General features: G+C 42.1%; 1 protein-coding gene across 6 annotated transcripts in view; it reads right to left on the bottom strand.

Annotated features, from left to right (window-relative positions):
* Positions 1-7,446: 7,446 nt before the first annotated feature.
* Positions 7,447-13,664, bottom strand: part of LOC118385316 (TNF receptor-associated factor 2-like) — a 42,558-nt gene continuing 36,340 nt past the window's right edge. For all 6 annotated transcript variants that reach the window (XM_035772368.2, XM_052521224.1, XM_035772369.2 and 3 more), the window contains 4 exons: positions 12,380-12,619; positions 11,814-12,117; positions 11,374-11,522; positions 7,447-11,112 (listed from right to left, as the gene is read on the bottom strand). In XM_035772368.2, coding sequence (XP_035628261.1) covers positions 10,894-11,112; positions 11,374-11,522; positions 11,814-12,117; positions 12,380-12,619 — 912 coding nt within the window. In that variant the 3' untranslated portion in view covers positions 7,447-10,893. The remainder of the gene's footprint in view (positions 11,113-11,373; positions 11,523-11,813; positions 12,118-12,379; positions 12,620-13,664) is intronic.

The following is a 13,664-nucleotide window of genomic DNA, read 5'->3' as shown; positions in this document are numbered from 1 at the left end:
GTTATGATCAGAGCCAAACACACAAGTACTCAACCAAAGACAGTCAACATATTAAGTTACCACAATTTCTTTAGGACAGATGCAAAATAAGTTTTGTCAAAGGATCCATTATGTTTCAGGTAGTTTGTATTTTCTCCATCTCCACAGTCAGTTATTTAGCTGTATCAGCTCTAGGACTGTGGCAGTCATGACATTTAGTCAGCTGGATGTCATGCAAATGAGTGCTGTTCTCATGGTAATGGCCTGTTAATTAGAACACGTTTAGCATCTCCATGAAAACAACCTGCTACAAGCCGCTGATGCAAGCCTTTGGGACATCTACGTTTAAAAAATAACAAATCCATTTAATATACCACATCACAATACATTTTAGACAGGTCTAAAGAAAATGTATGTATTTCAGGACAGAATGAGTTGGCCATGTGATGTAGGCTAGTTGATTTAGCAGACAGGATATGCTAAAGTTCCATGCCATTATTTTATTGTAAGAATATAATTGAACTTAGCTGAATAAAATAAAGGATATTTTTCCCATTCCGGAGCGAGTGTGCATATGAAGTGACAATGTTGAGTGAAAATGATTATTTGAAACAGGTCCTACACACTAGATTGAGTTGTGAATGATACAAAACCTAAGTCTTAGAAATATAATTCTCTATTACTGAGCTATTCAAAATCAAATACTAATTTACTAGCTAAGCCTCCCTGCACAGTCAATGAACCAACATCACTTAGGTCTACATGCTCTCTCCCAGACTCATGGATAGAACGTTTGGAGCGTAGCATAAGGTAACCAGTCCATCCAGTATGCATCATAATACAGTCCACACTCAAAGGTGATTGCTAGAATTTGTTTAATTTGAGTATAGGTTAGACAAAGTATGTACCAAAGACAACTTAAATTTGTTTTTTCAGTCACGTGTACTGTGAGGTAGGCTATTACTTGTATAATGGCATCTGTGTTGGTGGAATTCCCCATCACTGAGAATGAGGGGGTCATCATTCTGTAGATGGGTGGAAATTATCCAACCATTATGTAGAATATAAACTAAATGTCTCAATCTGACTCCAATATGTAAATACATGCAACAGGCCCTGTACATCTCTGGAGCAATCTAGTGAGCCTTACATCACATCTCAGTATGACTATAATGAGCATGTCTAACTTGCACCATTATGCAGTTATTAAGAGATACATATAGTGGCTATATTGAGTCATCATGCTGGGTCTCGGTGCACGTCGCAAGTATATCACCTTCTCTCACTCTTCCACTACAATGGTCTTAAGTGAGTTGCGTACTGACAACGCATGTCCAGAGTGCATAAGAAGAGATTAAGGGTATCTTCACATATAGTCCTCTTTAAATGGGGCAGCGGGTAGCCTCGTGGTTAGAGCTTTGGGCCAGTAACCAAAAAGTTGCTAGATCAAATCCCCGAGCTGACAAGGTAAAAATATGTCATTATGCACCTCAACAAAGGGCAATTAGCCCACTGTTCCTGGTAGGCTGTAATTGTTAAGAATTAGTTCTTAACTGGCTTGCCTAGTTAAATAAAGGTTAAAAAATGAACCAAACTCAGGGGTAAAAAGAAAAGCTAAAGAACTGTTCTTTTCATATTCACACTCCCCTTGACTTTAAACTCTTACCAGGTCACTTCATCTATTTTGTGCTCAGAGTCCTCTTTGCATTCATATTGCTATGTTAAGGGACCAACATCTTTTTCCAACATTCACTCAATGCACTCTGGGTTTTTACTAAGTGCAGGACAAGTCATTCCACCAGAACATGTTATTGGACAGCTACAGTATACCCCTTCCTGTGTTTACAAATATTGCTCCATATCGCAAATCAACTACTCAGCAAAAAAACGGAAACATCCTCTCACTGTCAACTGAGTTTATTTTCAGCAGAGTAAATATTTGTATGAACATAAGAAGATTCAACAACTGAACAAGTCCCACAGACATGTGACTAATAGCAATGGAATAATGTGTCCCTGAACAAAGGGGTGGGTGGGGGGTCAAAAGTAACAGTCAGTATCTGATGTGGCCACCAGCTGCATTAAGTACTGCAGTGCATTTCCTCATGGACTGCACCAGATTTGCCCGTTCTTGCTGTGAGATGTTACCCCACCAAGGCACCTGCAAGTTCCCTCACCCTCCGATCCAACAGGTCCCAGACGTGCTCAATGGGATTGAGATCCAGGTTCTTCGCTGGCCATGGCTGAACACTGACATTCCTGTCTTGCAGAAAATCACAGACAAAACGAGCAGTATGGCTGCTGACATTGTCATGCTGGAGGGTCATATCAGGATGAGCCTGCAGGAAGGGTACCACATGAGGAGGATGTCTTCCCTGTAACGCACAGCGTTGAGATTGCCTGCAATGACAAGCTCAGTCCGATGATGCTGTGACACACTGCCCCCAGACGATGGACACTCCACCTCCAAATCGATCCCACTCCAGAATACAGGCCTCGTGTAACACTCATTCCTTCGATGATAAACGCGAATCCGACCATCACCCCTGGCGAGACAAAACCGCGACTCGTCAGTGAAGAGCACTTTTTGCCAGTCCTGTCTGGTCCAGCGACAGTGGGTGTGTGCACATAGGCGGTGTTGTTGCCGGTGATGTCTGGTGAGGACCTGCCTTAAAACAGGCCTACAAGCCCTCAGTCCAGCCTCTCTCAGACTATTGCGGACAGTCTGAGCACTGATGGAGGGATTGTGCATTCCTGGTGTAACTCGGGCAGTTGTTGTTGCCATCCTGTACCTGTCCCGCAGGTGTGATGTTCGGATGTACTGATCCTGTGCAGATGTTCACATTGCAAATTATTGCCCTGGCCACATCTGCAGTCCTCATGCCTCGCAGCATGCCTAAGGCGTGTTCACGCAGATGAGCAGGGACCCTGGGCATTTTTCTTTTGGTGTTTTTCAGAGTCAGTAGAAAGGCCTCTTTAGTGTCCTAAGTTTTCATAACTGTGACCTCAATTGCCTACCGTCTGTAATCTGTCAGTGTCTTAACGACCGTTCCACAGGTGCATGTTCATTAATTGTTTATGGTTCATTTACATTACATTTAAGTCATTTAGCAGACGCTCTTATCCAGAGCGACTTACAAATTGGTGCATACACCTTATGACAACCAGTGGAACAGCCACTTGCATCTAAATCTTGTTGGGGGGGAGAAGGATTACCTACCCTTACTTTATCCTAGGTATTCCTTGAAGAGGTGGGGTTTCAGGTGTTCCGGAAGGTGGTGATTGACTCCGCTGTCCTGGCGTCAGGGAGTTTGTTCCACCATTGGGGGCCAGAGCAGCGAAAGTTTTGACTGGGCTGGCGGGAACTGTACTTCCTCAGTGGTAGGGAGGCGAGCAGGCCAGAGGTGGATGAACGCAGTGCCCTTGTTTGGGTGTAGGGCCTGATCAGAGCCTGGAGGTACTGAGGTGCCGTTCCCCTCACAGCTCCGTAGGCGAGCACCATGGTCTTGTAGCGGATGCGAGCTTCAACTGGAAGCCAGTGGAGAGAGCGGAGGAGCGGGGTGACGTGAGAGAACTTGGGAAGGTTGAACACCAGACGGGCTGCGGCGTTCTGGATGAGTTGTAGGGGTTTAATGGCACAGGCAGGGAGCCCAGCCAACAGCGAGTTGCAGTAATCAAGACGGGAGATGACAAGTGCCTGGATTAGGACCTGCGCCGCTTCCTGTGTGAGGCAGGGTCGTACTCTGCGGATGTTGTAGAGCATGAACCTACAGGAACGGGACACCGCCTTGATGTTAGTTGAGAACGTCAGGGTGTTGTCCAGGATCACGCCAAGGTTCTTAGCGCTCTGGGAGGAGGACACAATGGAGTTGTCAACCGTGATGGCGAGATCATGGAACGGGCAGTCCTTCCCCGGGAGGAAGAGGAGCTCCGTCTTGCTGGTTCATTGAACAAGCATGGGAAACAGTGTATAAACTTGGATTTTTACAAATTATCTTTGAAAGACAGGGTCCTGAAAAAGGGACATTTCTTTTTTTGCTGAGAGTACATTATACTTTAAAAAAAAACCTTCAACCAGTAAAACGGCTCTTTGGCAAGCTTTTGCTACAGCCTATATCAATGAGCTTTAGCATTCTAGCTAACAAGCGCTGCATCCAAAATAGTTATTTTGCAAAGATCATAACCAAATATAACCTTACCGACTGTTCAAGCAAGAATTTTAAAAAATCATTGGAAGCGTATAAGAACCACAAAAAGTGACTTTGTTTAGAAGTAATAAATCAAGGCTGTTGAATGGGTGCAGATGGCGATGGCTTTCTTACTGCCGCCAAGAGTCGCGCGCATCTGTGCATGATGGCAGTGTTGTTACCTTGAAAACAACATTTTGGAAGCTAATAGATTACAATTATGTTTCATCTTTTAAATAAATGCAATCAGAAGACAACAGTAATATTTACATGTTAATAGTAACAGAATACATAGCAAAATAATAACTGCAGATTAAATTGAAAGTTGTACACCCATAGGCTACTGTCCCTTTAAGAGCTAGAATTGATTTTGTACCTGATGTTGTGATTCTCACCAAATATGTTGTTGTCTTCTCACACTATTCAAACCCCACAAGTGAATAAAACAGCTTATGTAGCTCTCTTTATAGATCACATATTGCAAATAAATAATCTGAACTAAAATCTCCACACATATTTTGGAATTTCTGTGCTTCCTTGACAATCGCTAATCAATATCCCAAAACAGCAAGATTTTTTCTGAGAGCCTGCACATCATCATCTTCCCTCGTGTGGTTCCAATGTGAGGGGTTATTTGTATTTATTATGGATCCCAATTACTCTTCCTGGGGTCCAGCAAAATTAAGGCAGTTTATACAATTTGAAAAACATTACAATACATTCACAACACACTGTGTGCCTTCAGGCCCCTAATACACCACGACCACATATCTACAGTACTAAATCCATGTGTACGTACAGTGCGTGTGTTATTGTGTATGTGTGTGTATGTGTCTATGTTTGTGTTGCTTCACAGTCCCTGCTCTTCCATAAGGTGTATTTTTATCTGCTTTTTTAAAATCAAATTTTAGTGCTTGCGTCAGTTACTTGATGTGGAATAGAGTTCCATGTAGTCATGGCTCTATGTAGTACTGTGTGCCTCCCATAGTCTGTTCTGGACTTGGGGACTGTGAAGAGACCTCTGGTGGCATGTCTTGTGGGGTATGCGTGGGTGTCTGAGCTGTGTGCCAGTAGTTTAGACAGACAGCTCGGTGCATTCAACATGTCAATACCTCTCAAAAAAAAGAAAAGTAGTGATGAAGTCAATCTCTCCTCCACTTTCAGCCAGGAGAGATTTACATGCATATTATTAATATTATCTCTCTGTGTACATCCAAGGGCCAGCCGTGCTGCCTGGTTAAGGGAGTGTTTTGTTCCAAATACAATGCTTTTAGTTTTAGAAATATTTAGGGCTAACTTATTCCTTGCCACCCACTCTGAAACGAACTGCAGCTCTTTGTTGAGTGTTGCAGTCATTTCAGCCGCTGCAGTAGGTGACGTCATCCACATACATAGACACTTTGGCTTTACTCAAAGTCACTGAAGTCTAACAAGACAGCCCCCACAATCATTTTATCATCAATTTCTCTCAGCCAATCATCAGTCATTTGTGTAAGTGCTGTGTATGTTGAGTGTCCTTCCCTATAAGCATGCTGAAATTCTGTTGTCAATTTGTTTACTGTGAAATAGCATTGTATCTGGTCAAACACCATTTTTTCCAGAAGCTTACTAAGGGTTGGTAACAGGCTGATTGGTCAGCTATTTGAGCCAGTAAAGGGGGCTTTCGTGAAGAGGGCACGACAAAGCCTATTCCCCCTCAGGAAACTAAAATATTTGGCATAGGTTCTCAGATCTTCAAAAGGTTCTACAGCTGCAACATCGAGAGCATCCTGACTGGTTGCATCACTGCCTGGTACAGCAACTGCTCGGCCTCCAACCACAAGGCACTACAGAGGGTACTGTATACGGCCCAGTACATCACTGGGGCTAAGCTGTCTGCCACCTAGGACCTCTACACCAGGCGGTGTCAGAGGAAGGCCCTAAAAATTGTGAAAGACCCCAGCCATAGACTGTTCTCTCTACTACCGCATGACAAGCGGTACCGGAGCGCCAAGTCTAGGTCCAATAGGCTTCTCAACAGTTTTTACCCCTAAGCCATAAGACTCCTGAACAGGTAATCAAATGGCTACCCGGACTATTTGCATTGTGTCCTCCCCACCATCCCCCCTTTTACGCAACTGCTACTCTCTGTTTAACATATATGCATATCCACTTTAACCATACCTACATGTACATACTACCTCAATTAGCCCAACTAACCGGTGCCTGTATATAGCCTCACTACTGTATATAGCCTCACTACTGTATATAGCCTCACCGCTGTTATTTTTCAGTCTTTTTACTGTTGTTTTTTTATTTCTATTGTTCACCTAATACCTATGTTTTACTCACAAATTGCACTGTTGGTTAGGACCTGTAAGTAAGCATTTCACTGTAAGGTCTACACATGTTGTATTCGGCGCACGTGACAAATAAACTTTGATTGGATTTACTATTCTTGGGTAGCGGAATGACTTTGGTTTCCCAACCAGGCCTGAGGGCACACGCTCGGTAGTAGGCTTAAATGGAAGATGTGGCAAATAGGAGTGGCAATATTGTCCACTAATATCCTCAGTAATGTTCCATCCAGGTTGTCAGACCCCGGTGGCTTGTCATTGTTGATAGACAACCATTTTTTCACCTCTTCCACACTGACTTTAAAGAATTCAGAAGTACAATTATTTTCTTTCAGAATTTGGTCCAATAGACTTGGATGTGTAGTGTCAGCGTTTGTTGTTGGCATGTCATCCCTAAGTTTGCTTATCTTGCCAATGAAAAAGTCATTAAAGTAGTTTGCAATATCAGTGGGCTTTGTGATGAATGAGCCATCTAATTCAATGAATGAAGGAGCTAAGTTGGCTTTTCTTCCCAAAATCTAATTTAAGGTGCCCCAATACTTTTTACTATCTTGCTTTATATCATTTATTTGTTTCATAGTGTAGTTTCTTTTTATTTAGTTCCGTCACATGATTTCTTAAATTTGCAGTACGTTTGCCAATCAGTTGGGCTGCCATACTTATTTACCATACCTCTTGCCTCATCCCTCTCAACCATACAATTTTTCAATTCCTCATCAATCCAAGGCAATTTAACAGTTTTTACAGTCATTTTCTGAATGGGGACCAAGGGACCAAGTGTGAAAACACTTTGAGGTGATTCAATGGTCAAGTGGGATTTTACTGCTGGTGTGGCAGTAATAAGGTCACTGCAACAGCCCTAATCAGGTACAACAGTACTATGTCATACATTTTTTTGGAACATAATTCTCACACACACGCACGCACGCACACATAAAAAAAAATCTTAGTCTGTCAATTTAATGGATGTGATAATTAAAGATTCATACTAGATCTACATGAACACATGCAGAAACGTAATCATAAAAGCTTAACCATAAATGCTTCAGTAAATCACACATAGATAATGAATGACCCAGAATAATGTGAAGGCGATCTACTTGTAGCATGTGTTAATGTTAGAACTATATTGTCTTTCTTCACTTTACACAAGAAAGAGAGCCCGTCACAAGTAAATAACATTCAGAAACACTCCATTGTTATATTCAATACAATTGCTTATATCAGGGATTGGCAACTTGGATGAGGGTGGGGCCAACACAAAAACAGAACTAACGAGGGTCCACAGTTTCCTTGTGACTCTGCGTACCCACATTCATACACCCCCCCCCCTATCCGAACCTATTTTTTTCTTTATTGGTCCACAGGCCTACAAAAGGGGACCGCGGGCCACCAGTTGCCCATCCCTGGCATATTTAATAGCTTGCTAAAGGGTATTTATGAGTGAGCTCACCATCTAGAAATACGCTTGTTATTTGAAAGTAAAGATGCATTTAGTATTTGAAAAGAGAAGGAGCTTCCTCAGCTTATCACTTCATAACAGTTATCTTATATAATTCATTTATAATATGATAATGTATTGAATCATATCTTTACTTTATATGTCTATGCTGTGGTGTACTTATACACACCATACAGTAGTGTATATACAGTGGATTCGGAAGTTATTCAGACCCCTTCCCCTTTTCCACATTTTGTTACGTTACAGCCTTGTTCTAAAATTGATTAAATCCTCATTAATCTACACACAATACCCCATAATGACAAACATGTTTTTAGATTAAAAAAAAAAACATAGTTATAAAAAATCAAAAACAGAAACAACTGATTTACATAAATATTCAGACCCTTTACTATGAGATTTGAAATTGAGCTCAGCTGCATCTTGCTTCAATTGATCATCCTTAAGATGTTCCTACATCTTGACTGGACATGATTTGGTAAGGTCCCACTGCCTGCTTGGAGTTAGCTAAAATGCACTTAAAGGACTCTGACCAAGATTTTCTGGTCTGATGAAACCAAGATTGAACTCTTTGGCCTGAATGCCAAGCGTTACGTCTGGAGGAAACCTGGCACTACAGCATCATGCTGCATCTGCTCTTTCAGTGGCAGGGACTGGGAGACTAGTCAGGCTTGAGGAAAAGATGAACGGAGCAAAGTACAGAGAGATCCTTGATGAAAACCTGCTCCAGAGTGCTCAGGACCTCAGACTGGGGCAAAGGTTCATCTTCCAACAGGACAACAACCTTAAGCACACAGCCAAGACAAAGCAGGACTGGCTTCGGGACAAGTCTCTGAATTTCCTTGAGTGGCCCAGCTAGAGCCCACACTTGAACATCTTTGGAGAAACCTGAAATTAGCTGTTCAGCAACACTCCCCATCCAACCTGATAGAGCTTGAGAGGATCTGCACAGAAGAATAGGAGAAACTCACCAAGTACAGGTGTGCCAAGCTTGTAAGCGTCATAACCAAGGAGACTCAAGGCTGTAATCGCTGCAAAAAGGTGCTTCAACTAAGTAAAGGGTCTGAATACTAATGTAAATGTAATATTTAAGTTCTATTTTTAATACATTTGCAAAAATTTCTAAAAAACAGTTTTTCCTTTGTCATTATTCAGGTATTGTGTGTAGATTGATGAAGAAAAAAAACAATTTAATCAGTTTTAGAATAAGGCTGTAACGTAACAAAATGTGGAAAAAGTCAAGTGGTCTGAATACTTTACGAATGCACTGTGTGTGAGATTTATATATTATTTAGAGGCAGTGGTTATCTAGCCGGCTAACAGCATTAGATGTTAAAAGTATATTTTGCCGGTAAGGTTAATAATTTTCTAGTGAAAAATACTTTAGCAAACATTTTTATAAAACATTAGCAAATAACACTATAGATCTTTTACAATCACTGAGAAATAGGCTGATCAAGAGGGCCAAAAGAACCCCACAGCGAAGGTGTCATAATACCCATAAAACATAGCGGTCAAACAGGGAAATGGTTCCAATCATTTTCACACGATTCTTTTTTCCCCATAGGGGATTTTAGACACCCTTAAACTCAGGGATGATTCGTGGAGGCACACCCTGTCGGGACATTTTGACAACCACATTAATCTCTGTTGGACAAGGTGACTTATCAATATATTCTGCTCGATTTACTTGCAGAAAATAAATTACTAATTGGCATCAACGTAGACATAATGCAAGACGACAAATCCCTGTAAGCTCCTGCACGTCATCTCTAGCCGACACCTTTGCTAACAGGTATTGTGTCAATTTAAAACTTGCACAAGACAGTTCACAGAATTGTCCATTTATAAAGAAATGTAGCCAATTTATTCATTATTACATTCCGCTAACATTAGTTAATCCAGACATTATTATCTTTGCCTCGATTCGGCAGTCTCGCCCAGATCATCATGGCATTTGTAGTCCTTTATGATAGCCACATTAGCAGCTAATTAGCATTGAATTTGGGGGTAAATACAGGTGAGTATATTTATAAAAGTCACCTTGTCCTAGAGAGATTTACACAGTTATCAAAACGTCATGCCAGGGTAAGCCTACATGAAACAAACCCCTTATTTTAAGTGTTTCTAAAATCCCCTATGGGAAAAATTAATGGTGAAAATAATGATTGGAACCATTTCCCTGTTTGACTGCTAGGGTTTATGGGTATTATGAGTCATACTGTGGTCCTCTGAACCAATGCTTGAATAGTCCACCACAATTTGCATGTTTATGTTAAGGATGTTGAGACTTATTAATTCAAGGCAATGGTGTCCAATCTACTGATCTCTCTTTTCATTACCAGTGAAGGGCGCTCCATTGTACCATATGCGAGATCTATTTCTGACATCCACTATAAGACTCTGTAACTATTACTTTAAATATTACAGTGTGAACTATGGTGAACAATACGTCACTCGTAGATGGCCCATATGGGGTGGGCTAGACCCTCCATTGCAATCTGATTAACAATATGTTGGAAATCCCCTGTAAATGCCTTATCATGCAACAGGTGGTGCATCCTGCACACTTGATGGTTCCACAAATGTGACTCCCAGTGCCTTCAATGAATACAATTCACAATATCTATATAATCCTGCAGATCTGACGAATGGACCGAATGCTTGAGATATAGCGCTCTCCCTGAGAGAATTTCTGACCCACCTGAGTTTTCATTCAAATGCTGTTAGCTGGCTAAATAGACACTGCCTAGATTATGCTTATAATAATATTATATTATTTAATATATTTATAATTTAATGTATTTTATGGTCATAAGTCATCATTGTGTGTGTTCTTCTGCTGTGCATTTTTGGGCCTTTAACTACCCCTTCCTGTTTCTACAGACCTTTGACCACCACTTCTACAAGCCTTTGACTTCCACAGTCACTACAGGCCAGTGAGGTCTACAATGGCCTTGATGAAAATGGTGTCATCCCTAAGGTAGGAGCTCTTGCCTGCCAGTTTAGCCAATGGGCAGAAGAGTGGGCAGCCACTGGCTATGTTCATCTCACTGATTGGCCGCTGGAAAGAGGTGGAGCTTACATCAGGCCGGAAGGCATCAATGATATGCTCCCTGTTATTCTGATCCAGCAGCATCAGTGTCACCTGCAGGGAAGAGAACGAGGAAAGAGGACGGAGATTTAATATTTAGTTTTTACTATAATGCATTTTGTTGTAGTTACTAATGTTAGACACAGGTAACAGACAAAATAAAGGAAACAAAAACAAAGTGTCTTAATAGGGTGTTGGGCCACTACGAGCCAGAACAGCTTCAATGTACCTTGGCATGGATTCCAGTGCCTGGAATTCTATTGGAAAGCTCATGCTTTCAATATACTTTGTATCCCTTATTTACTCAAGTCTTACCTTCTGACTGAAGGGCCATTTGAGCAGAGCGTCACACTTGCCCCTCATCACCACGAAGAAAAGAGAAAGGTGAGTCCCTCGACCTGTTCCGTCCCCATTCAGATACAGTCTCAGACACATCTTATAGCCATATTTACTTGAGTAGAATGCTACGGGATAAGAGGAACTATATTAGAATCACAGTATGTGCATCTGTGACTTATTGAGTCACTTGTGGTAAAAATGAGTGCATGCTTGTGGAATAACATTGCCATAAATGTGCATAGAGTATGGTATACTTATGATACACTAAAGAGCAAGGAGATTAAAAAATATATATCAAATCAGATTTTCCTAAATGAAAATAGAAGGATTTTCAAGTTAAAGCCAGTCAACTTGTTACTGCAGGCCTTAAGGACCGGTGAATAACATAAGAATAAAATAATCCGGGCAGATCTAACCTGGTGAGAACATAGCGGGTGTTCGCCCAGCCACAGCGTCCTGGCGGCGCCGTGAGAAGTCGGCGATCTTCCAGACAAAGACACCATCAAAGGTGCAAAACTGGAGTTCTCTCAGAGTCTGGTCTGTCTCAGCCAGTTGTAGGTCCCGCATGGTGAGAGTACGCTCTAGTTGACGTACCTTGTTGCCGAGGTTCTCAATCTTGTCTTGGTCTAGACGATGTTGCCGTGAGAAGGCCTCTAAAGTGAGAGAACTCCTCTCCACTTCCCTGTTCAATACACACACTATATTCTCCAGTGCTCTCACCTGCAGGACCACAACACAGAGAATACAATGAAGACAAGTCCTTCATTATGTGTTACTGCATCTGCAACATCTCTGTATGGATTAGTATTCAGGCCATCTGTAAGAGTTCAATAACAAGTAGGATGCCAATCCAATTGATCATTTAACAGCTTGGTTGACATTGTCCTGTTAAACAAGGGAAGCTTTAAAACAATATATAAGACAACAATAGCTTCCGTAGTATTTCCTATTCCTCAAATGCATCAGACCAAATTAAGCCAACCTTGTGGTCAAGACCAAAGGTCTGTCCAGAGGCAGCGGCTCCTCCCCCATCTGTGGCTGCAGTAGCTGTGGCTCCATCCTCGGGAGCGCGGTACAGGCCCAGCCCAGAGTCCTCCTGCCACTCCCCCAGCCCTGGGGCTTCTGGACGCTGAAGCCGCACCAGAGACATCATCGCCAGGATCAGACGCATGTGCTCCATGACACTAGTCTGCTCGTGGTCACTGTGCTTCCCATTATCAATCTGTGTTGACACAACACAAGGCGTTAAGCACATTGAGTTAACTAGTCTGTATCATACTGTTCAGTGTCAATTTTAGATGCCCTTCAATATTGAGATTCAAGCTGGAGTTCAATTGTAGGGGACGGCACATAAAGCTCAGAACATTTACTCTCAAACACTAGATGTCTCTTTTGAGACGTCTCTCTGTTGAGGGTGTGTCTAATACCCAAGAAAATATGTGGACACCTGCTCGTCAAACATCTCATTCCAGAATCATGGGCACTAATATGGAGTTGGTCCCCCCCTTTGCTGCTATAACAAACTCCACTCTTCTGGGAAGGCTTTCCAATAGATGTTGGAACATTGCTGCGGGGACTTGCTTCCAATTCAGCCACAAGAACATTAATGAGGTGTTAGAAGATTATTATTATTATTATTATTATTATTATATTATATATTATTATTATAGAAGATTAGGACTGGCTTCGCAGTCGGCGTTCCAATTCATCCCAAAAGTGTTCGATGGGATTGATGTCAGGGCTCTGTGCAGGCCAGTCAATTTCTTCCACACCGATCTCGACAAACCATTTCTGTATGGACATCGCTTTGTGAAGGCCGGCATTGTCATGCTGAAATAGGAAAGGGCCTTCCCCAAACTGTTGTTGCCACAAAGTTGGAAGCACAGAATCATCTAGAATGTCATTGTATGAAGTAGCATTAAGATTTCCCTTCACTGGAACTAAGGGGCCTAGCCCGAACCATGAAAAACATCCCCAGACCATTATTCCTCCTCCACCTACATTTACAGTTGCATTCGGGCAGGTAGCATTCTCTTGGCATCCGCCAAACGCAGATCCGTCCGTTGGACTGCCACAACGGTGAAGCGTGAATCAACACTCCAGAGAACGCGTTTCCACTACTACAGAGTCCAATGGGGACAAGCTTTACACCAACAAACAATTATTGTGCTGATGTTGCTTCCAGAGGCAGTTTGGAACGCAGTAGGGTTAGGGTTAGTGTTACAACCGAGGACAGACAATTTTTGCACCACAACAATGGCCAGGTA

Source organism: Oncorhynchus keta, chromosome 6 (genome assembly GCF_023373465.1).
Source record: "Oncorhynchus keta strain PuntledgeMale-10-30-2019 chromosome 6, Oket_V2, whole genome shotgun sequence".
Taxonomy (NCBI): Eukaryota; Metazoa; Chordata; class Actinopteri; order Salmoniformes; family Salmonidae; genus Oncorhynchus; species Oncorhynchus keta.
This window is presented reverse-complemented; position numbering and strand designations above follow the sequence as displayed.